This window comes from Vulpes lagopus, chromosome 6, assembly GCF_018345385.1.
Source record: "Vulpes lagopus strain Blue_001 chromosome 6, ASM1834538v1, whole genome shotgun sequence".
NCBI lineage: Eukaryota > Metazoa > Chordata > Mammalia > Carnivora > Canidae > Vulpes > Vulpes lagopus.
In genome coordinates this window covers 80,973,429-80,997,865 of record NC_054829.1, presented here as the reverse complement: position 1 = coordinate 80,997,865, position 24,437 = coordinate 80,973,429, and the positions used below count along the sequence as shown (strand labels likewise).

Genomic DNA, 24,437 nt, shown 5'->3' with positions numbered 1-24,437 from the left:
CTTTCCCTTCCTGCAACTGTTACCTAGATAAAGTTTAGTGTCAGGCACTCTTATTTTTATAAGCCTTAACATTTTTAGAGTAGTTTTAGGTTTGTAACAAAATTGAGAGAGAGATACTGAGATTTCCCATATTTCCCTGTCCCCACACATGCGTAGCTTCCACTGTTATCAACATCACTTACCAGAGTGGTACTTTTTTTTTTTTCTAACCAAGGATGAATCTATATTGATATGTCATCAAAGTCCATAGTTTACCATAGGGTTCATTTTTGGTGTTGTACCTTTTATGGGTTTAGGCAAATGTATAATGACATATATTATAATACCATGCAGAGTATTTTCACTGCCCTAAAAATTCTCTGTGCTCCTCCTGTTCATCTCCTCTAGCCCCCATCCCTGGCCACCACTAATCTTTTTTTCCCTCCATAGTTTTCCTTTTTCCAGAATGTCATATTGCTGGAATCATAGGGTATGTAGCCCTTTCAAATTGACTTATTTCACTAAGTAGTATGCACTTGAGGCTCCTCCTGTCTTTTCATGGCTTGATAGCTCATTTCTTTTTAAGTGCTGAATAATATTCCATTGTCTGGATATACCACATTTTATCTATTTGTCCATTGAAGGACATCTTAGTGCTTTTTAAGTTTTGGCAATTATAAGTAAAGCTGCTATAAATATCTGTGTTCAGGTTTTTATGTGAATCTGAGTTTTGAACTCCTTTAGGGAAATACTGAGGAAGGCAATTGCTGCATTGTATGGTAAGAGCATGTTTAATTTTGTAAGAAATTGCCACACTGTCTTCCAAAGTGACTGTCCCATTTTGTGCTTCCATCAGCGATGTAGGAGAGTTCCTGTTGCTCCACATTTGGTGTTATCAGTGTTCCAGATTTTTGTCATTCTACTAGGTGTGTGGTGTCACTTAATTGTTGCTTTAATTTGCATTTCTCTGATGACATATGATGTGGAGCATCATTTCATATGTTTATTTACCATCTTCTTTAGTGAGTGTCTGTTAAGCTCTTTGGCCCATTTTTAAATGATTGTTTTCTTTTTGTTGAGTTGTAAGAGTTCTTTGTATCTTTTGCAAAACATCCTTTTATCAGATGTATCTTTTGCAAAAATATTTTCTCCCAGTCTATGGCTTGTCTTCTAATTCTCTTGATACTGTTTTTCTCAAGCACTTTTCTTAGCAACTTTAATTTACTAATTCATTTCAATGATTGAGTGGTTAAACAACAGTGGAGGCATGGTGAAGTTACTTCCCCAAGGTTACATAGCCAATGATTGGTCAGAGCCAGGCAGTCGGACTCCAGGGCCAATGTATTTCTCAGTTATGACAAATTAGTCTTTTGTTAATGTGAATGGCTCTGCTGTGTTTTCAAGGCATACAGTGATTATTGTGTTCCTTGGACAAGAGAAATAGTTTTATGTGCTACATTTTCATGGGGTAGAATGAATTTTAAATACAAGACTTGGCATCCACTGCTTCAGGGGAAGAACTTGGTAACAATGATAATAATATTAACAAAAGCTAACACTAACAGGCAGGGTAGGTAACTCTTTCTTTCAAGGTAATTAGCTAATAATGAGTAAATGATTTCACCCTGGACCACAGTATTTTAATGAGAATCATAAGGTACGTTGCTGTTATGCTTTGTATGCTTTCTGATTGTCTTATTTTTGTGATTTATGGAATCCAGATGGATTCTGATTGTGGGTTTTTTTTTTTTTTAATTCTGATTGATAGAGGGCCGACTAGAGGTATTCCAAGGGGAGAAATTACTATCATCCATCCCTTTGTGGACTACGTTTGGGGAACTAGCCATTTTATACAACTGTACAAGAACTGCCTCCGTGAAAGGTAATGGGAGTGAAATGCTATACTTTTGAATTGTTACCCAGTCTTTATGAAGATGTCAGTCATTATTGCCTGCTGAGTATCTTTGTCTCTCATTGTGCCCCACAGGCTGCTGTTAATAGAAATGCTGTGCTTACAGGATTTATATCGAAAGTGCTTATCTAAACAATTCAACTTAAGAGAACCTTTTTTTTTTAAGAGAATCTTTTATATGCAGGTACCTGCGTATAAAATATGAAAATGGCTTTATATTCTTGAATTATTCCAATATTTGCTTTAATTGCCACTTCACTTTTTTTTTTAATTTTACTGTGAAAACATCTGTGTTTGGCTTATCCAGAATGTTTGCTTTTCATTCTCCATGATGTTCTGATCATATTATAAACCAGAAAAATTAATGAAGCCAAGGAAGATATATAAATATCAAAAGGGATTGAATTAATTGATGAGAGTTTTCTTAAGTGACTTTTGGGGTTAGTTTAAGGGTTCCTATTTTTATTGACTTTATTCATGGTAATCTTGGGCAGAATTAATTAGCTGTGTTTCTCAGTGTTTAGGACTGGCTTAAGCATCTCAGAATTGCTGCAGGATTTGATAAAAATGCAGATTCTGGGGCTTCATTCCAAACCTAAATTAGAATCTTTGGCAATGGAGCCTAGGCATCTATGTTTTTATCAAGAATGTCAAGATAAATCTAATTCACTCTGAAGTTTAGTAAACCAAAGCTTTGGATTTTGATTTATTTTATAGGCTCTCATTACTTCTTTGTTTCTTTTTTAATTACAATTGTAATTTCATCTAGATTTTTTGAGCTGCTACTTCTGCTCTTCTTCCTTTTTAGATTTTATTCTTGCGTTCCATGTCTTTCCTATAAAAAATTGTCTCAAAAACTGTCTTGCATAATCTCTATGAAAATGATTTGTATGCACTTTATACAAAAGTAACCATAGAGATCCTTAAAATATATTGGCTCTCATTAGCTACAATGTCTGAACAACATAAAAAGATATAAAAACATACTCATACACTCAGAGATCTTTAACTTCCAATTATCAACTTGTGAATTCTTCACTCTTATGTAGCTACAAGCTGGCTGGTTTTCTCTTGTATCACAGCACAAATCTGAAATACATCCTGATGATGTGGTGTGTAATTAGGAATTGCAAACTAATTTTGATATCATCCTAAGCAAAACATAATTAGAAAGGAAATCTTTTGCTACTCACTTCCAAATCATGGTTCATTTCAAAGCCAAAGATGATTTTATAAAACTACCCACTAGTTATGTCACTACTTCCTTCCATTTGCATGTTAATGCATTTTCCAAGAAATATCATTTTATGAGAATATATGAAAAATTTATTGATTAACATTTTGGAATGTTTTCTTAATGTGGGGGCTAAACAATATTTTATTATTTTTTTGATTTTTCTAAAGCTCTTACCAATGTTAAGACTTGGGCACTAGATCGAGAGGTTTTCCAGAACATAATGAGAAGGACAGCTCAAGCTAGAGATGAACAGTACAGAAACTTCCTCAGAAGGTAAGAATAACCCATTGGTGGAAAGAGTAGAAGATGGTGTAGCCTTATTGTAGATATGTTGGGTTTATCACAATAATTATTTTATTACAGCTTTTTTCATTTAAGCATTTTCCACATGACTAAACCACAGGAACAAAAGTATTCCCTTGCAGTAAATGTAACTATGTAGGAAAATTATATTTAATTTCCATTAGCCTTGCACACTGATTTATGCCTTTCACTAATTTTGCCCTTGAATTGATAGAGTCATTGAATATAGTATAGAAAAATATACAAAAAAATCCTAAAATGTTCACCTGGGCTGCTCAGTTGACTTTGAAAGACATCCTGTAACTTGAAAGTGTGTAGCAAAAGATAATCTTCCTAATAATGCCTTGGTTAGAATAAGATTAAAATTAATTTATTTTACTGTCTTTAATTGCTTTACCCGAGACATTTTTTCTCATTTATATAGCCACGTCATTTTCCAAATTAATATTATTTGTAGTAAATTAACTTGCCAGAAATGTTAATATGCTTGTCATGATGACACAGATCCTTGGAACACATTTTGTGAGCTATTCCATATCCCCCCAAATTTGCATGCATCAATTCATAGAGAAACAAATACCTGTCTCACTGAAAAAGCCAGTTATGAATATAAAAAGATTTTTTCTGGAGAACCTAAGTTCTTTATTTAAACTATTTCTGCGTTTCTTTGTGGGAGTTTTGGCAATCTCTAAAGCTGTAGTACATACTATAATGAAATGTTACCTATGGTAAGTGATTAATAATAATAATAATAATAATAGTAATAATAATAAATTGTAAGCTCTTTTTAATTATAGTGATTTTTATCTTGGATAACTAGCCTGCAAAGTCAATGATTTTGGAGCTGTACAATGTCTCGTATATACTAAGGACTCAATAAATAGTGAATAAATGTATTGTTAATCGGTAGAACATGTAGGTGTCAAGGGTTCTTCTGTAGACTCTGATTTACCCTCCCAGAGATGACACAGACTCTCGGCAAAGAACTGCAGTAGTGATAAGCAAGGGCCTTACCTAAATGCCAACCAACACTTCAGCTGACATGTTGTGGAGTCTGCCGAGTCTAGGTATCCTAAACTCCAACAACCGAGCAACACAGGTCAGCACTGAAAGCTAATGAACTACACTCATGCAATTGTCCAAGAAGGGATAAATAAATCTACCGGTGCTTGTGAGTTGCATTTGAATGTGTGAGATAAAACTTGAGCCACTAGGCGTGGCATTTTGTTCCGTTGGAGTCTAGAGTGTTCTTAGTAGAAGGAATTCAGAGAAATTACTAGTACATAAACCTTCTTCCTTATTTCTTCCTTTTGTTATCTCATTCATGAATTCATTTAACAAATACTTATTGCTGGGCCCTAAACATTGTGTTCAGTGGCCATCCAAATAAACCTTATCTCTTTATGAAAGGGAAACAGATTAAAGATTTTTTCCTCATATCAATTTCCTCACTAATCTTCCGGGGTGATAGATTTACAGGAAAGACTTTTCATTAACTTTATAGATCCCAGTTTGGACCAGAAGCAGAACTTTCACAATGAGTGTATGTTAATCAATGACAAGTTCTGGTTACCTTTTACCTTTCCATTCATATAAAGGTAGATTACAGAAAGACATTTCATTTGGTTTCATAATATACAGTAAGCTCTTTCTTTTCCCATGTACATCTTTTTATTATAAAGTATGTAATATATGTATAAAAGGTATATAGTGCATATGTAAGCTATAAAACATAATAACAAAATGTTATTGTAGCATCATTAAGCTACTTTCTGTCCAACGTAGGAACTAGAACATTAGCAACATTAATTGTTGTTTTCACGTGCTGCTCCCCATTCATTTCTCAGCTTCCCACATGTCTCTTCTTGGGGGCGGTCGGTATTCTGAAGTTTAGTAATCATCCTGGTATTCCTTATCACCTTGCCTATAGCATGATTTTACCTCTTTTTGAACTTAAAAAAAAAAGTGTTATTTTTGTAACTCAATTTTTTATTCAATATCAATACTTTTTTCTGTTTCATCCATCTGGTTGGTTTAGCCATTTCTCCTGTTGTAGCATTTACTTATCTGAGTCTACTACAGTGTGTTTATCTGTTCTCCAAGTGGGGTGTGTTCTAGTGTTTTGCAATTACAAACAATTCGGATACGAACATTCTATCCACATCTCCTGGCTATGTGCCTCCTTGTGCACATGTGCAAGGGTCCATCTAGAGCTAGCTATCTTTTCAAAAATTAGATCCAGTTATGTATTTTTAGAGCAGCATCATTTTTTCCTTAGAGATGTCAAATTTTAGATAGGTAGGTAAAGAAGTATTTATCTTACAGAAAATATATGAACAGTCATGAGTAAAAATGGATAAAGTCAAAGAGAAATTTCTCTAAAACAATTTAATCATTTGACTGGCTAATCATACTGAGTGGAATTTCTGATTTTAAAAAAAGATTTCATTTATTTATTTGAGAGAGAGAGAGAGAGAGAGAGAGAGAGTGAACACAGGAGTGGGAGGGTCAAAGGGAGAGGGAGAAGCAGACTCTCCACTGAGCAGGGAGCCCAATAATGTGAGGACAAATGACCTGAGCCCAAGGCAGATGGTTAACCTACTGAGCCACCCAGGCACCCCTGATTTTTTTTTTCAAATAATAACTTCCAGTATTCTATTTCATTCTCTGCATATTATCTGTAAAAACATTCCAGTTACATGCCCCTGGTTACCATTAATTTTGAGACTGTACATATGACTAATAATCAAAGATCATTTCCATGCTAATTCTTATATTCCCCCCTGGATTCAGCCTTTACTTAATTACAAGGATTTAGATGAAAATCTGATCCTCCTCTGGAAGCAGAGCTCCTCACTCATATTAATAAAAGAGATACTGAGATGTGGAGGGAAACAAATTTCTGGATGTGATTCACTCTGAAAACCAACAACAAATATGAAATGGCTTTTTTCCCTCAAACAGACAAAATTTTTTTTTTCTCTTTATGGTATCTTACTATATTTATTTATTTGCCTATGATACATAACTGTGATTACATGTGGTTATATAATTTCAATGTATTTGAAATTCAGTTATTTATGTGTGATATATTTTGGAGGTTTACTTTGGAAAAATTAAAGTGCATCATATTTTTTTTAGATGTGGGTAAAATTTTTTTGAACTACATATAGGTGCATATTTATAGTTTAATTCAGTAAGATAACTAAGGGTTTCTTTTTAATTTTGAAGTGTATCCTTGCTGAAGAATTTACCTGAAGATAAATTAACCAAGATCATTGACTGCTTGGAAGTGGTAAGAAAATTTAAAGGAAAAAATACATTTCATTAGAAGACCATAGAATCTAGTCGTTATTAGCATTGTAAATGAATGACAAGGAAAAGATGGTAGGTTGCTAGGCTATTGAGTCCAGGAGCCTTTTTGTGAAAACCTTGGACCACCACATAGGGAACTGAGAGGCTGGGATAGGTTTAGGTGACTGTTCTGGAATTTATAAAAGGAAATTGGATTTGCATGTGTAAAGTGACATTTGATTTACAAACTTTAATCTTTTTAGTACATTTTATAAAACCAATCTGCCTTACTGGAGAGGCATTTGATTTTCTGCAGTTAACATCACAATCCCATGTAGAGTTTTCCCAGTATAAAGCAGTCAGTGATGCTTAATTAGGTAATGGAGTAGAGAAGGATACATTGGAGCTTTTGGGAATAGCCCCCTGAATCAGGCTATGAAACAGCTCCATACTTTAAAATTCAACACCATGAAAAGACATTTAAAAACCCTTGCATTAAGGAGCACTTTACCTATTTTAATATCTAGGGGAAAACAGTGTATTGGAATGTGTTCAAAAACTCATATAAAAAAAAAAAAACCCTCATATGAGGCATCATCCAGATGGTTGGTTCTAGTCCAAGGCTAGTCAAGTCTTTTTGTGAATAAAGCTTTTATAACATGTACCTTGGATCCTAATGATATGCATTATATGAAAACCTCTTCAGATTTCAGAGAATAAAATTCAAAGCAAATAATTTCTCTCTGATTTTTTTTTTTGGGGGGGGGTGTCAATTTCATTGAAACCAGAATGGGTTTTTACAGAATGTAAAAGGAGGTAAGGATTAGTAAAGAAGTCTGACTTCTTTCAAGTCTGACATGATGACTTGAAGCTTTTATAAAGCTGTTCTCGGTGGAAGCTGTAAAAATCTCTACAAGACTGATTGTTGACAGATTCATACCTCTGTCAATCACAATATACAATGTAAACTAATATCTGTTGAGAAGGGATCACTGACCATTTTATCCTTAAGAGTAAGTGACACCAGTAATGTTTCCATTTACAATTCATGGAAACTGTCCAGCAGTTTATCAAGGACAGGCCCTGATGACACAGTGCCTGGCCTTGTGTCCCCAGAGTATAGAGATATGAAGTCATTTTCAAGAGGACTGCTTGCCCCGCATCTCCTGGGATTTTCCCAGTGTAACATAACCCAACCACAGATGTTACAAATTAATAATTCATCCTAATTTCTGAGAGTGTGTGTTAAAGCTGGAGTAGCCCTATATTTTTTTTTAACTGAGGAAATCTGTTTTTAATATAATACTAATAGAGTAGATTCACCAGAGGGGAATTCCATGCTAACAGCAAATATTAAAATTTAGTATCATTAAAAATAAATGGGAAATTAGACATTTATTGCAGCCACAGGCAACAGCTACAGAATATATATATGAGGGTGCAAATCCAGTATTAATTAACACACAATTTGAGTTTGAAAGTTCTCATCTTTTAAAACACCCTAGAAAGGCTTTATTATATCTCAGCATTTGCAGACAGCAGCACAATTTATAAAGGTCCCTTTATTCATACCTGGCAAACAAATGTGTCCCTATAGTGTGTAAAAATTCTCAAATGCTAAAGTGATTAGCAAGGGAGTAATGGGATCTATTTAGCGTTAAGAAAAGCACATAATTTACCAGCATAGCTTGGACTAATGACCCATCAACAGGCTCCTGACAACAGCCAATCACTAATGCATTGGAGTTATAACAGGACGCCTGCTGAGTTCCAGGACCAGCTGTCCCATAATCTTTGAAAAACAAAACAAAACAAAAAACAGGCTGAATCTGGCATGCTGTTTAGGAATTGATTTGGGAGGTTTTTAATTTTTGTGTGGGGGCAGGGAAGGGATATCGGAATATCCCATCACCAAGCAGTTGATCTGAAGTGTTTGTGAAGACTTTGACTACTGAACATTTAGATAAATGGCTCCGATTTTCCAGTATCCCGGGAGCGTTTCTTGCTTTAGCTTAAATCACTCATTCAGTTCTAGAAGTAGGCATCACCTTTAAGCCTCAACTTGTGTTCTGATGAGAAAACAGTACCAACGCATTCAAGAGGTAACTAGTGAACATCATGATGTGTGATACAGATTCCGAATGCAGTGCTGGTGTTAATGGTGATGAAAATGATAACGTGAATTCTGCACCTGGCGATTGTGCAGTAAGGAGCACAAAGTGGAATGAGTTTCTGTTCACACAAGAAGCATGGGATTTGATTGTGGTTGATCAAAATGTCACCTTACTTTTGTTAGAGAGCTTTGATATGTGATCCAGTGGCCCTCTGCACTGTGACTCTGACATGACATCTTTCATGAAACTGGAGGTATAGTAGTAGTAGGCTGAGGTGGGGTCACGTGGAATATTATTGCCCTTACCCACATCACCCGTGATGCTGCTTGAAAGGTGGATTCCCGGGTACTACCTTGCATTTACTGAATCAGAAACTTCAGGTATTGGCCCAGAAATACCCACTTCAACAATTTATGTGATTCTTATGCTTATTAAAGTTTGAGAGCACTACTTTAAAGTCGTGAATAGAACCTATATTTAGAGTTTGCCATAGTCTATCTCTTTATTCAGAGATTTTCCAATATTCGTAGTTTTTTAAAAATCTAATTTTCTTTCTTATAGTTCCTGCTAACACCTGCATAAACCAGAGGGTTTTCTTATTTTAATGATTACATCCAGAGTCATAAGAAAGTTGAGATAACTGTGGATTTTGTCTGTTTATGGACCAGTTAGCTAAAGGTGGGGCAGCTGAGTGTCATAGAAAGTTCACTAGTCCAAAGTGTGGAGATTAATGTTTATGGTCAAGCTTCTGTCAGTAACAGCTGTCAATTAATTATGGTAGGCAGTAGAGTTTCGTCATCTACAAAATAAGGGCATGTCGGAACCTACAGGCTCCTTTAACGTTTCGTTACAGACTTCTAGATAGTTGGCTCACTCAGGTGAGAGGAATTTCTGTGGGTTTTCATTTTCTAGGCTCTAGTTCCTTGGAAATAAGCAACAGGTACTAAATTTCACCTGAATGGTTGATAAGGGTCCACCTGATCCAGATGTACTTGCTTTAAAATATCTAAGGTATTTTAACTATCATACTTGGGCAAACAAAAAATTGTTGGTGAGAACCCAAATAACTGTATACACTTTTTTAAACAACCAACTTCGGTACATAGTTACATGATGCAGAATGTGTGTGTGTGTGTGTGTGTGTGTGTGTGTATCATGGGTCTGATTGTGTATAATCAATACTTCCCTGTGATGAAGATTTCTAGCCACATGCTAAAGACTCTAACGAAGCTATAGGCTTGCTTCTTGGTCTTGGTTCTCCATCACTTTGGGTTTTTCTTCTGGTTTTATACACACTATTATAGGCATTTAGGCTTTAGCATTTTCTAGATATCACTGAATGAGCATTTTCTTTACAGCAAAGAACTCTTCGCATCTTTAGCTACTGCTGTGCTGTGTATAGTTTTCTTCTGACCTCTACCACTTAGTCTGCCCTGAGATTGATTTCCTTATTTTTACCTCTTGCTATATGCTAAGTAACTACTCTCAGGGTTTCTACATGTCTTCTTTAAAAATACCTTTTTCAGACTCTGGGTCACAGCTCATTAGTAGATCAGGAAATTAATTTAGAGGAACATTTAAAAAAATATCAGTAGTAAGTATAAATATGATTTAAATATATTTCAATTTTATGTAAATGTTTCTATGTGTGCATGCTCACATATGTATATGTGGGTGTACACCTAAAATGTATTTTTTACTGTAAGTCAGAGTAAAAAATGCTTGAAAATCATGGCTCCAGAGGACAGGGTCTATGGCTTCTTGGTCCTATAAGGGACCCCTTTGCAGCATAACCACAGGACAATAACCACACTGTTTGCATTTCTCTTTTTGGTGTTGGAGACCACCCTGGCTAGACTGGCTTCACTCCCCAGTTGACAAACACTGGCCAGTCTGGCATCATAGCCAGTACTTACCACCATATATTTTTGGTCTGACCTACATCCACAGCCTTTTCTGATCTATGAAGTTACTGTCAACACACTGGGAGGTATTATTTATCTTCCTCCCATGGTTTTGAGTGACAAAGAGCCATCCCTAGGAAAAATACCACTAGGAAGGTTGCCCCTTAAGAAACAATAAGGCTCTTTCTCAGTATTCCCTTTCAAGCTTCGCCTTAGCTTCTCTGACTGGCAGGAATTAAAGCCACACATCTGCGCACACCAGAGGCTTTATAATAGCTGAAGAACAGCCTACCAGCACTTTAGAAATTCTCCATGCCTCTTCTGTTCCATGTGGGTAGTGGGGAGTGAGATAGGGGTGGGAACAGGAGACATTATAGAGCAGACTGTCTGAAATGGGGACATCTAACTTGACACCAGTAGTCCCAGTTAAAGAGAATTGAACAGTAGCTGCATCATGAAAATGCCAAACCATGGAGTGTGGTCACTTACTCAGACACCGAGGCTCATGATCATCTCAACTGTGAAATTGAGCTTGTGTGTGGCGACAGTCTGTGATAAAGCTAAGACGAGGCTGAATAGAGCTGGAGTAAGCAAACCAGGATTCAAGAAACTCAAAATATCATTTTCCAAATAAAGTAGAGGTTTGTCCGTTGCTCACATAACAGTCCAGGAGGATAGTCCCTGGTGGCTACACAGAAGGAACTCAAGTTAGGGGGTATATGATCCCCTTCCCAAGATCTCTCTATGAAGACACATGCCTGAAATGGCTTACTTATGGACCTGGCCCAGAGGTGGCACACATCACTTCTGCTAAGGTTCTTTTAACAGGAAGTTAATCACATGCTATAGCTAACAGGGAGGCTGGGGCATATAGTTAGCTGAACAGCCAGATATATTGTGGAAGGCTTTGATGGCCAGCTCTCAGGCCCTTTCAGAGGAATTAAGAGGTACCAGGTGCTTAGTGTTTATCAAATGTGCTATCAGATGCTTTAGATACATTATCTCAGCATTAGATGTGGTAGGTCATGCCATTTTAATTCTATGGAAAAGTAAACTGAGGTCCAGAAGGTTTAAGTAACAGCTATGCAAACCATTATCATCTTCCTCCTTAACATGGCAATCATTAATTGAGTATTTACTATGTTTCAGGTACTTTTCACACATCAAAACATGGTCATGAGTTGGTTTATTGTGGTAAGCAGAATGGACTCCCCCCAAAATGTCCCAGATCCTAGGGCCTGGAATGTGTGAATATGTTATGTTAAGTGATAAAAGAGACTGGGAAGATGTAATTAAGATTCAGGACCTCAAAATAAGGAGATTATTTCAGATTATCTGGGTGGGATGAATATAATTACATGAGTCCTTAAAAGCAGAGAATTTTCTCTGGCTGGCATCAGAGAGATGCAGCAGAAGTGGAAGTCAGAGAGATCTCAAGTCCAAGAAGAATTCGATTAGCCATTGCTGGTTATGAAGCACAGGGGGCTCTGTGCAAGGACTTAAGAGAGGTCTATAGGAACAAAGGGGCTGACAGCCAGCATGGAAATGAGACCTTATCCTGTAACCTCAAGAAACTGAATTCTTCCAACAACCTGATTAAACTTGAAAGTGATTTTCCTTCAGAGCCTTCAGAAAGGAACACAGCCCGTTACTTTGAGTTAGTCTTGAGAGATCCTTATACAGAAAAATCCAGGTGAGCCATGCTGTGCCTGGACTCTTTGGCACATGGAAACTGTGAGATAATAAGTGGATGTTGTTAGAAGCCACTAAGAAATGCGTGGTTATTTGTTACAGCAGCAATAGAAAACTAATGTACTTCTCTAAATCTCTGAAGGTAAATGTGCTTATTTGAACTTTTTGGGTTGGTGGATGTGAAATTCAAAGTAGAATTGGGATTTGAATCTAGATGCGTTTGGCTTCAGAGTACTTTTCCCTCTAAGATGTTTTGCTCCTTTCTATGAAATGTTGAAATGTCTTATAAAATGTACATAGGACTACGTAAATAAAAGGTATGTTTATTCATATTAGGAGTAATATTTATTTCAAAAATGTACATAGGTTTTAGGAGTAAATGACCAAAAAGGATATTGAAATACAGCAGACCCAAAAGTAGTTTTGTTTGGATTTTATTTTCGAATCTAGAAGAAAAAGAGAGAGCTATTATATTGTTAATTATGCCTTTTTAGGGCAGCCTGGGTGGCTCAGCAGTTTAGCGTCTGCCTTCAGCCCAGGGCATGATCCTGGAGACCTGGAGTCCCACATTGGGCTCCCTGCATGGAGCCTGCTTCTCCCTCTGCCTGTGTCTCTGCCTCTCTCTCTCTGTATCTCTCATGAATAAATAAAAATATTTTTAAAAATGCCTTTTTAAATAAATCAAACAGGCCCATTTTTGTTTATATAAATAATTAAGAGATCCATTTTAGTTCTGTGACTTTGAGACCATGTTAAAGTGACATAGAGGTGACCGGTTTAATCCATCTTTTGTTTTCTAAGAGACTGAATTGTTTGTTTGATCTGACAAACGGATGAATTATCTTGCCCTGCCCAAGAATTCTCTGATGACATGCACATATGTGAGGAAAACAAAGAAATAAGTGGATAAGGATAAGCCTACACTGAAAAATAGAATTTACATGTGAAAAATTCTAATGTTGATCTTTTATGATGATAAATCTTTGAAAAGAATCCATATGAAAGAGCTACTTACTATGTACTTAGAGTTTTCCCAGCCTTTGCTCTTCAAGGAATTAGAAATTGAGTCTACTATTCCTGATGTCCACTGGAGCTAATATTTTCTATTTATTAGATTATCTTTTTCTAAACTCTAAACCCAGTTTCAAACTGCTTACAGCTCACTGAACAGCTTGTATTTAGATTATTTGGGTGAAAGCTCACTTGTGTATCAGCGATTATTGCTTTGCTCTCATTTCTCTTCATGTTCTTTAGTCTCCATGCTTGAAAATCGGTCTTTCAGGTGAATTTTCTCTGGGAAAGATAAACATAAATGCAGGTAATAAAGCAAAGTCTCCTTACTTTTCTACAGCTTATGACTGCAACATTCAAGAACATTACAGTGACAATAAATAACAAATATAACGAATGGGCATGGAATGCTCATTTCAAAGACACGAGGAGTTCTATTTCATTTATACCTTCATTTATGTATCTCTACTGGATTTAACCTTTTCTTTTTCTCTCATTCCAATAGGAATACTATGACAAAGGAGATTATATTATTAGAGAGGGTGAGGAAGGAAGTACCTTCTTCATCTTAGCAAAAGGAAAGGTAAGTATTAATTACAGCTTACTTAAAGTACTTAATCAAAAAGTCTGTTCACATTAGCTTGCCATAAACACACTAGTGCTCAGCACTACACCATAGGAAAACCTCTGCCTTAAACAGGTAAAGGAGCTTCTACTCAGAAGAGTCTTGTGGGGTTTGGTCTGAGCACTGGGTTTGGGGGATGAAAGACCTGTGATGGGTTCTAGTGGAGACAGTAACTTCTTAGTGACCCTAGGCAGGTCGCTTGACTTCCTTTGGATCTCTTTTAATTGTTCATAAGGTGACTGGATTCTTTCTAAGATCCTTTTTTTTTTTTTTTTCCTAAGATCCTTTTTATCTTTGATTCTCCAGAAGCCCACAGGTCCAAGATCAGGGCTGGAAAATTTTTCCATCTGATAGATGCGATAAGCAGGAGCAGGTAGGGGAGAATGAACTCGGCAGTTGAAGACAGCAGTGGCCAGGCATGAAGCTATAGAACAATATGGCTCCAGACTTCAACTTATATACTATAGCTCAAGTTGATTTAGATGCTAATGAAAATTTTAGGCTAGCGTATATACCGTAGATTTTTTTCTTTACTTTAATATTGAGTGGATAACATGTTACCAGTTATTCCTATGTTGACTCTCTACGATGTTCCTCAGAGATAAAAGGCATTAGTGAAATACTGAATGACAGAGTGAAATCTTGATTATACAAATGTTTTAACAAATGTGCTTTCTTCCATGGGAGAGTTTGTCATCAGAGAGTTGAGCACTGCTATTCGTGAATTGATTTGTGGTTGAACCTTGAACTGGTCACCCAGCGAGGAAAAAAAGATTAACATGATAATTTCAAACCTCAGAAACTCAACACTCAAAAACACTTTTTATTATTTCTCCCCAACCTGGACTCCATGCTTTGAAAGCATTCTGACTGAAAAACAAATTGCACTTAATGTTTTTTAAAAATTTTAATTCATTGTGATTTCCATAGTGCTATTCAGAATTTCTAATCAACATGAAGCAACCCTTGTGATCATGTTGAATTGGCGCAATTCTAGCTACAAACAAGGAATATTAAAGTTTTTATTTGGTCCTGCCATGGGAGTTCTTAAACTCACCTGGGCCATGGATCACACTGAGATACCTATGAAAGTTATCACCCTTCTCTGTATCCACATTTTCCATCCAATTTTAGAGGGTAGCAGGATTCAACAAGTTAATCATGGACACAATTCAGAACTCTGACACTTAGCCTTATTCCTGATTAATCTGTCAATACTCTGGCTTTTTGAAAAAAATAGAAGTTCCTGCAGGACCATTATTATTTGCTTTGAATAGCCCTATAAAGGAATCACTAGATTCACATAAAAATTTTTTTAACTTTCAGAGGAGTTATTTGAATGAAGAATCTTCCTCTTACACACAGGGAGTCACTTGGTCGTGTTAAATCACAGGATTTGGCAGTCCCTCCAAATGAGATGACGGTAGTAAGATTGTCCTAACTACTGAAAGTTAAAGCTAAGGCTTGGCTATTTCCTTATTTTAGTCAAATTTATAAAGGTCTGGAAGGTCTGGTTGAATGGATATGTGTTCAGATTCTCATTTTTTTTCTTGTTTCCCCTCTCTTTTTAAATGTTTAACATCCTTTAGGTAAAAGTCACCCAGAGCACAGAGGGCCATGATCAACCACAAGTGATAAAAACACTGCAGAAAGGAGAATACTTCGGAGAAAAAGCTCTTATCAGGTAAATCCATGAATTTCTGTCCCATACTTAAATAAGTCTTTGATTGCTTTACGTGGTGCTCGCTTCGGCAGCACATACACTAAAATTGATTGCTTTGCGTGTGCAACTACTTATTTAGAGATGTCAAATTGAACTACCAAACTAATGTCAGCAAATATTCAGGAATTAAACAAAAGTTCTAAACTGAATGCTAAAAATTTTGTGTTTATGCATGAAATAAGTGGACTGATTTTGTACAGAGAAGAAATGGGGAAGGCTTAAATTTGCTAGTGAAAATAAAATTTGTGTCCTGTCAGAATCTTTACTTGAAAAGAGTCAGAGAAAGAGATTGAAATACATGAGAATTATAATTTTCCTTTAAGGACAAGTTTTTATATTTCCAAAGTTTAAAATATTGCCATTTTCCCCTTCTCAAAAAATTATCAAATAATGACTTTACATATTTTGTATGCTTTAAAATCATTATGCCAAAAGCAATAGCTTCTTAAGAATTTTTACCAGGTCATTTTGCAAGTTTTAGAAACAACTCAAAATAGTGTATATGAAACTTCTACCTGAATCTTACGTCTTTTGAGATATGAGTTTATCTACTCTTGATCTAACTGATGGAAGAGATATTTATAAAGATCAATCAAATGTGTCAAGAGACACTTCCTGGAACTCAGAAAGCAACCTCAACTCTAAAAAACACACTTTTAAAAATATAAATAACTTTATAAAAGATTGGAGTTTTGAGCAATACTTATTTTGGAGTTACACATATTTTTAAATGACTTCTTGAAATTAGTTAAGACATCACTTAAACTTTATGTTATTACTAAATGGCTTTTATTTTCAAATCTATGCTTATAGAAATGAGCATTATTTCTGTTCATTTTCTTCCTTTTAATTTTTATCATAAAGTCCCAGTTCTGCTGATTTGTATGTGATGATAATATTAAGTATAGAGCAAAGAAAAGGTGTTCGTGAATCACTGGAAGACAAATTTGATTATTTACAAACTAAAAAAAGCTCTTATTTTTAAAGTAAAAACTGTTTGAACTTAGTAAGTTAAATTATAGTGATCTTGTAAACAATTTAAAAATAGAATTTAAAGACAAGTGAAAATTTTATTTCTCATCTTCTGGCTCATAATTAACTTTGTTTCAATAACAGGGAAATTGTCCTTTTTAATTTTTTTGTTTGTGACAATATAAATAAATTCATGTAGTATAATTGTATAATATTGTTATTCAAAACTTCGGTGTATTTGTTCTTAACATTACTAGATCATTTTTCTCAGACTTCCAAACAAAACAACTAAAGTTTAAAAATGCAGAGAACTTTATAAATGCACCATAGAGTCAAAATAGCTCTTGAAAGGAAATATGCTGTCTGATTTTGCTGGATCTGAAATAATTCATGCTATATGTCACAGCTAGCCAATTACAGTGTTTTCCCATGAGAAACATGGGAATTTATATTTAATAAAGATACCAAACTCCTCAGGCTTTTGGAAGCATAAAGCTAAAATCAAGGAAAAGGAGCATTGAATGCAAATACTTTTACGTTTTTGTACATTTCTTTGCTGTCACTTTTTAGGATCTCTGACAGTGACTCCATATTCTTTATATTCTGTGTATTTCTAAGACTTGACATTAAATAGTCCCAGGAGTTCTTGAAGCATTTTATGTGCAAAAATAAATCCGTGGCACTTACACCATCATTATGAAAGAAACATATGTGTGTTTATAAACACCTAATATTTATAAAGTGTTTGCAGAAAATATTCCTAGTCAGTCTTGACACTGACAAGTGAAAGGGATGCCATACCTTTTCTTTTTCTGAACTCACAAATCAAATTGGCTCATATCTAAGATCATATGTATATGCATATGTATGTGTATATGTATATCTATATCTACATATAGATGTCTACAGACATACAAGTTGAGTACCCAGCTCCCAGCTCAAAACCTCATCAATCTGGAATGTTTTCACTGATGTCATTTAGCAAAGACCCTGTAAATTTGAGAGCAACTATGGGTTGTATCAGAAGGACTCTGGATGTCAGCTGTGTGGATGAAGGACTTCTTTGGAATGAGAAATGGGTCACCAAGATTTTCCTATCCCACCACTAAGGGAAGAGCAAGGAACTATATATATTTTGTGTGATGCTGTTTTTCTTTTTTTAAGATTATTTATTTATTTATTTATTTATTCATGAGAAACACAGAGAGGAGAGAGAGAGAGAGGCAGAGACACAGGCAGAGGGAGAAGCAGGCTCCATGCAGGGAGCCTGATGTGGGACTCGATTCCAGGACTCCAGGATCACGCCCTGGGCTTAAGGTGGCACTAAACTGCTGAGCCACCCGGGCTGCCCTATGCCATTTTAGATGAAATTGCTGAGAGCAGTCTCAACAGGCCTGTTCCTCCAAGTTACCTTAAGTGAACCTCACAGCACTGGGTACCATAAGGCGTGTACTACTTTTCAATGTCTTTAGTTTGTAACTAATAGAGGGAGGAAACTAATATAAGTAAAGGTCTCTATAGAAACACTTTACCCAATGCTTGGCCTGTTGGTATTCATTAGATAATTAAATTTGCCATCATTAGATCATATGCCATAATTCATTGTATCTAAGCTATCCATTGTGAGGTGTACCGCCATTATATTATGTACCCTTGAGAAAGAAAGACTATGCTATTGGGATCCCTGGGTGGCGCAACGGTTTGGCGCCTGCCTTTGGCCCAGGGCGCGATCCTGGAGACCCGGGATCTAATCCCACATCAGGCTCCCGGTGCATGGAGCCTGCTTCTTCCTCAGCCTGTGTCTCTGCCTCTCTCTCTCTCTCTCTCTCTCTCTGTGAGTATCATCAATAAAAAAAAAAAAAAAAAAAAAAAAAAAAAAAAAAAGAAAGACAATGCTATTAATTGCACTATGATTCATCATCAATTGTGGGACATACTCTGATTTCAGAGATTTTAGTGGAAAATGTACATCTTAGGCTTTATGAAATTAAAGTTTTTTAGTGTTTATTTAAATTATTGGTTGATATGACACTAAGAACACTTTCTTTGGGCTTTATTCTTGATTGGTGATTTATTATATGTTAATTACCTGAATGTTTTTTCCAGTAGATTTCTTTGCTCAGTTAATTTCAGGTTTGGCTGCTTTTTAATTAGCAATTCCCATTTGATCATAGGAGAGGAATTTTATTTTGGCTGATACAAAGCACAGAAGGACATCTCATACATAAGTCACAGTCACTGATTCCTCTCCGGTCCCCATACAGTTATCTTCTTCTCTCAATTCCTGTGTACATAACCCTACTGGGACACATTTCAAATCCGTTTTTGGAAAGGAGTGGATTATAAATTACGATGTTTAGAAAAAAAGCAGTCTTTGGAAGATGTAAGTGATGGTGTTTCATAAAAAAGTAGATTCTCTAATAAAAATGGATGTTTAATTTCTAACTGTAGAAAATTGACTTCCCTGTTTTTGTCTGCAGTGAGGATGTCAGATCAGCTAACATTATTGCTGAAGAAAATGATGTCGCATGCCTAGTTATAGATCGAGAGTGAGTATGCTGATGTTCTCGAAGAAGGCAGGCTCCACCACCTTTGAAGACTTGGCCTTCTGTTACTCCAAGGGCCCATCTGTCTTCTTATTCATCACCACTTAGAAATGCTGGCCTATCCTTAGCTGCGAGTACATTCTATTAAAATTCATGGGGAGGAACTGGGCCTTCTGATCTGAATCTGTCTGTGGCAGTGGCAGATGCTGGCAGGCTAAATATTTTGTGTGCAAAGTTTGTACATAAATATCAGTGATAGACTGATTTAAATTCTGCATCTTCCAGAGAAATAAGCTTATTAGTACTCATGGATTTTCTTCCCCCACACAATATAGTAAACAGTTCCATAATTTATTTCTAAAGTGCTCTAAGCAGTCAAAATTTTTAAAATAAGACCTATCTTTCTTGGGCATAATATAAAATACCCATTAGCTATATGTATTTCCAGAGAAGGTTTAACTTAACATTTGTAGTAATTTACAAGTGTTGTGTGTTAATACTTATCTCTAAATGTCTCAGGTTATTTTCAGAAAAGTCTTACTTTGTGCCCTTAACTCATTTCAAATTATATTTGAATCTGGCCCCTTAGGTCTCTCATTAATCAGTTGGATATTTATCGATGATTATCTAGATAGAGTAAAGGAAATCCAAATATACCAAAGCTAGGCCATTGTCTGAGAAATATCATAGTGTAGTCGAAGAAATAGGGCATACTCATATGAAATATTAGCTAAAATTAGTAAAATGACAAGAAGTATCCCAAGGGAGTATGTAGTTGATTGCTAATTGAACATAACATTCATTGAACTTAGGGTTATAGAGATTTAGAACTGGAAATAACTTTAGAACATTTAAAAAACCTTTTTATTGTGCAAAATTTCACATAAGCAGACAGGGTGGTATTATGAACTCCATAATACAAGTTCAAAAATTATCAGTTAATGCCTTACCTATATCACTTTGCCACCCACTTCCTGCCTTTTCCATGCTATTTTCTTTTTTTTTTTTTTTAAATTTTATTTATTAATGAGAGAGACACGCACAGGGGCAGAGACACAGGCAGAGGGAGAAGCAGGCTCTCCACAAGAAGCTCGATGTGGGACTTGATCCTGACCCTGGGATCAGGACCTGAGCCGAAGGCAGATGCTCAACAGCTGAGCCATCCAGGCATCCCTCCATACTATTTTCAAGCAAATCCAAACACAAAATTATTTCATCTATAAATTTTAGTAGCATCTCTAAAAGATAAATGGTCCTTATAATACATGACAATAACATTAATATACTAAAAATTAGCAATAATTATTTTTTATTTATTATTTGTAATCAAGATTTGTAATCAAAACACATAACATTAAAGTATTTTCAGGTATACAACATGATGATTTGATATATGTATATATTGCAAAACGACCACACAGTAAGTCTAGTTAGCATCCATCGCCACACATTGGACAATAATTTTTCATATCACTTACAATGATTTTAATCCCTCTCCTATGGATAAGAAAAGGAAATCCCAGGTCAGTAAAGAGATGCCCTAGCAATGCCGGCAGTGATGGAGCAGGGGCTATCGCCCAGGTCTCCCAATTTCTTTCACATTCTTTGCACCGTGCTACTTTGCTCCCCATAGCATGTGTTCAGAAAGAGGAGCAATCACAAAGTGGTAAAGTGGGCAAGGTTTGATTTTTTTTAAGTGTGGAAATGGGGCTTAAAAATTCATAGGACTTTTTCAAGCAAATAAGAAATGTAGAAATCCAGGTGAAGTAAAATGTAAAAACAAAGGCAGAAGGGCTAGAAAGTGCAAAATATGTTCAGATAAAGGTAACCTTTGGAAGCCAGCTCACGAATGGGAAATATATTGGTACAGCATTGTCCCGATCATGCATCGTTTTGTGTATGAGTTCATTAAAAATATACGCATGCACTGAATAGCATCAGCTGTGTGGTGGAATGTTATAAATTGCTCTGAAGCGCTGGGACTAAAAACATGACAAAAAGGAAGAACTCCTTTCCTTTTTCTTCATTGTAATCCCACAAGCAAGTATTTATACAGTATCTCCTGTATTCATAGTCCCTGAAAAGGATGCAGTGATTTCGTAGAGCTTATGTATTCTTTGGAAGCTTATAATTTTAAAATGTTCAATTTACATGTGTACAGCTGAGATGCGGTAGTATAGAGTATTGTGTGAGTCTCAATGAGACTTAAAAAGTTACATGAATTTATTGTACGGATGAGAGAAGCTGAATATCAGTCATAACCAAGTCGACCTACATCCTAGATTTCCTGGACAGTTCTGGTTGCCCAGCATATTTGTTATTGGCACTGCCTTTCACTCTGAAAAGCATTCAGCTGGAATGGCAAATTATGTGATCATCATAGTTATGACTAAGGGACTAGGTTAAGATCCGATGATAATTCTCCCACAGTACCCTATCTGTCTTTATATCATAATTTGCATATTATTTCACTGCTTTAACACCTGTCTTCCCACCCTCCTATAAGCTTCATGGGTACAGAAACATTTACTTGTGCTCTGCTGTTGCAGTGCCAGCAAATGACATAGCCCTCGGCAGATGGGAAGGGCTCCATGTGTTGGCTGAATAAAGTCCATCCTTGCAATGAAATATAGTGACTGAAAGGCTTTGGCTCTTTATTTCTTCTTTCCTAATGCATTATTTTCAAAATGCATAAAGGAGGAGAGTTTAAGTTTCCCTGTTTTTAGAATGCAGTAAAATGCACAAAATGGCAGTAACTCTAAATATGTGGGAAGGTGATGTGTGACATTGCCATCATGGTTTGGTTGTTGGGACAGATCTCCAAGGAGTTTATTACACCTCATGCTATACCCCCCCGCCCAGAGTAATTATAAACTGTGTGTTACAGCTAGAATGTTGTAGCTGTTTAAATTTGCTTTAACTTTTGCAAATAATTTCTAGGGACCTGGGACACCGGTGTCACCTACATTTTTAAAATGAGACGTGTTGACAATACTTTAATTAGTTTAACAGCAGGCCAGTAATGGTTACATGCAGAATGAATAAAAGCAAAATAAAGTACAAATATTTCCTTTTTACTTGAAAACATCAACCATCGGAAATTTGAAATTTCATGGCAATACTCTGTTTCTCACTGTTCTGCAGTCCATGAAGGACAGCCCACACAGCAGGGTAGAAAAGAGATCTGAAAAGAGAGTAGATCTGAAGAGAAAAATGGAAAATACCAAACATAGTATGTAAGATCTGCTTAATAATGGGAAAGTATATTGGTGGTCAGTTCAATGTGGGTAGAGGTCTTCAGAGCTAGGCAGGTAACAAATGGTGGCAGTACAGGAATGAGCCAGCTCTGGTTTATTAGTTTTAAGTGTTTTGAGGTAAATTTTCACTCCTTTCATTTTACTATCCTCAAGTGGTTAAGATTCAGCAAGTAGACTAAAGTATGGCTTCTAGAAGGAGACTATTTTTCAGTAGGGAAGAGAACTACTCTAAAAATCACAAATCAAGATGGATTGTCAAGTGTAAGGGTGGGGAAGCATTGAAAAGATAATCAAGAAAATATAATTCACTGCTTAGGAAGGGGATTCTTTATTTTTCATGGGCAAGGCCATGTATAAGAATTCCCACAAGCAATGTAAAATTATATGGGGCCACAGAAGTCTGACTTGTGGTGGACAAGTGTGGTCAAGGGAAGATGTTGGCTGAGCCTCAGAGAATCACTATGATAAAGTAAACAGTTTGGATTTAATTATAAAGGAATGTGAAACGAGGAGTATTATCGATGGAAAATAAAAGATAAATTTTATCCTTGACTTTTAAAATAAATAGGTTAATTTGATGAAACAAAGTGAGGAAAATCTGCAACCCATAAAACCTGTTGATTCAATAAACAGATTATATAGACTATTTCCTTTACACTGTATTCTTAAAAAATTGCTGGCGAACCTGAACCACAAGAGAGAAAACAACAGAAAGGTTTTCTCTTCTTTGTTTTCAGAAACTTGAAGGATTAATTATATAACATCTAATAGCTATTCTACATATTATGGCAGCTTTAACATAATCTAAATTATTGAAAGACCATTTAAAGCCATCAATAATTATACAAAAGTCTTCTATGAACTCGAGAAAATGTCAAATTGTGAGAGTAACTGTTTTATTCACTTAGAACATTCAACCAAACAGTTGGGACTTTCGAAGAACTCCAAAAATACCTTGAAGGGTATGTGGCAAACCTGAACCGTGATGATGAGAAAAGACATGCAAAGTAAGTGGAGGAATCTTTTCGTCAGCCTACATGACTTCCGGCAGTGTGTGTGAATCACTCTGTGGTAACTTATAATGTGCCACCACTACGAAATTGGGGGCAGTTCTTTTAAATTGTTCTTCCACAAAGAGGCTGCCACGTACCACTACTATGGATATTATTTTGGTCTGTAAGTAGTCTGCTTCTTATTTTGGGTGGTGAGTAGTAATGTTGGGGAGACATTTCCTGAGAGGGGGCCTTGGGAAAGGGATTCTTGACATTGTCTTCTCAATATCAACGGGACGTTATTCAGAAATGAAGCCTATCTTGCCGGTGGAAATCAAATAAGAATGCCAAGGCCCTAGAGTAACCCATTCATTCTGATTCCAGGCAGAGAGCTGGAGGAGAGGCAGAATTATTTCAGAATAGAAGGGACCTGTTGCCCAGGGCTCTGTCTGTGTGTGTATGTAGGAAGGAGTTGGATTGGGCTAAATGTAGTAATATTGATGAAAAATTTTGCGCTTAATAGAAAAACCATTTTGTAAAATTAAAATCATTTGAAAACCCTTTACATTCTGTAGAGTAAATACTATGGTATATATTCACCAAGTAGTGCTAATGAAGCTGGATTCAAAAGTTCTAGAACACTGACATTTGAGTTAAATTAGAACATTCAGTTGGGACCTCGTAAGTTTTTTTGTTTTTGTCTTTTTATGCAAGGATTGTATTTGCAGTTTTTATGTCCTTAAAGGCCTTTTGTAGTAAGGACAACTTATGAATATATATAACATATAATTCAGAGCAGTAAACCTTAATTAAAAGAGAATAATGAGTATTTATTTCCAAACAATGATTATTAGACATAAAGTAAAAAATGCATTT

The 24,437-nt window shown here is 35.9% G+C and overlaps 1 protein-coding gene across 4 annotated transcripts in view; it reads left to right on the top strand.

The window, feature by feature from the left end:
- PRKG2 (protein kinase cGMP-dependent 2) overlaps window positions 1-24,437 on the top strand; it is a 102,486-nt gene that overhangs the window by 37,945 nt on the left and 40,104 nt on the right. For all 4 annotated transcript variants that reach the window (XM_041759733.1, XM_041759732.1, XM_041759736.1 and 1 more), the window contains 7 exons: window positions 1,748-1,861; window positions 3,296-3,401; window positions 6,663-6,726; window positions 13,952-14,029; window positions 15,661-15,755; window positions 19,247-19,315; window positions 23,478-23,576. In XM_041759733.1, coding sequence (XP_041615667.1) covers window positions 1,748-1,861; window positions 3,296-3,401; window positions 6,663-6,726; window positions 13,952-14,029; window positions 15,661-15,755; window positions 19,247-19,315; window positions 23,478-23,576 — 625 coding nt within the window. The remainder of the gene's footprint in view (window positions 1-1,747; window positions 1,862-3,295; window positions 3,402-6,662; window positions 6,727-13,951; window positions 14,030-15,660; window positions 15,756-19,246; window positions 19,316-23,477; window positions 23,577-24,437) is intronic.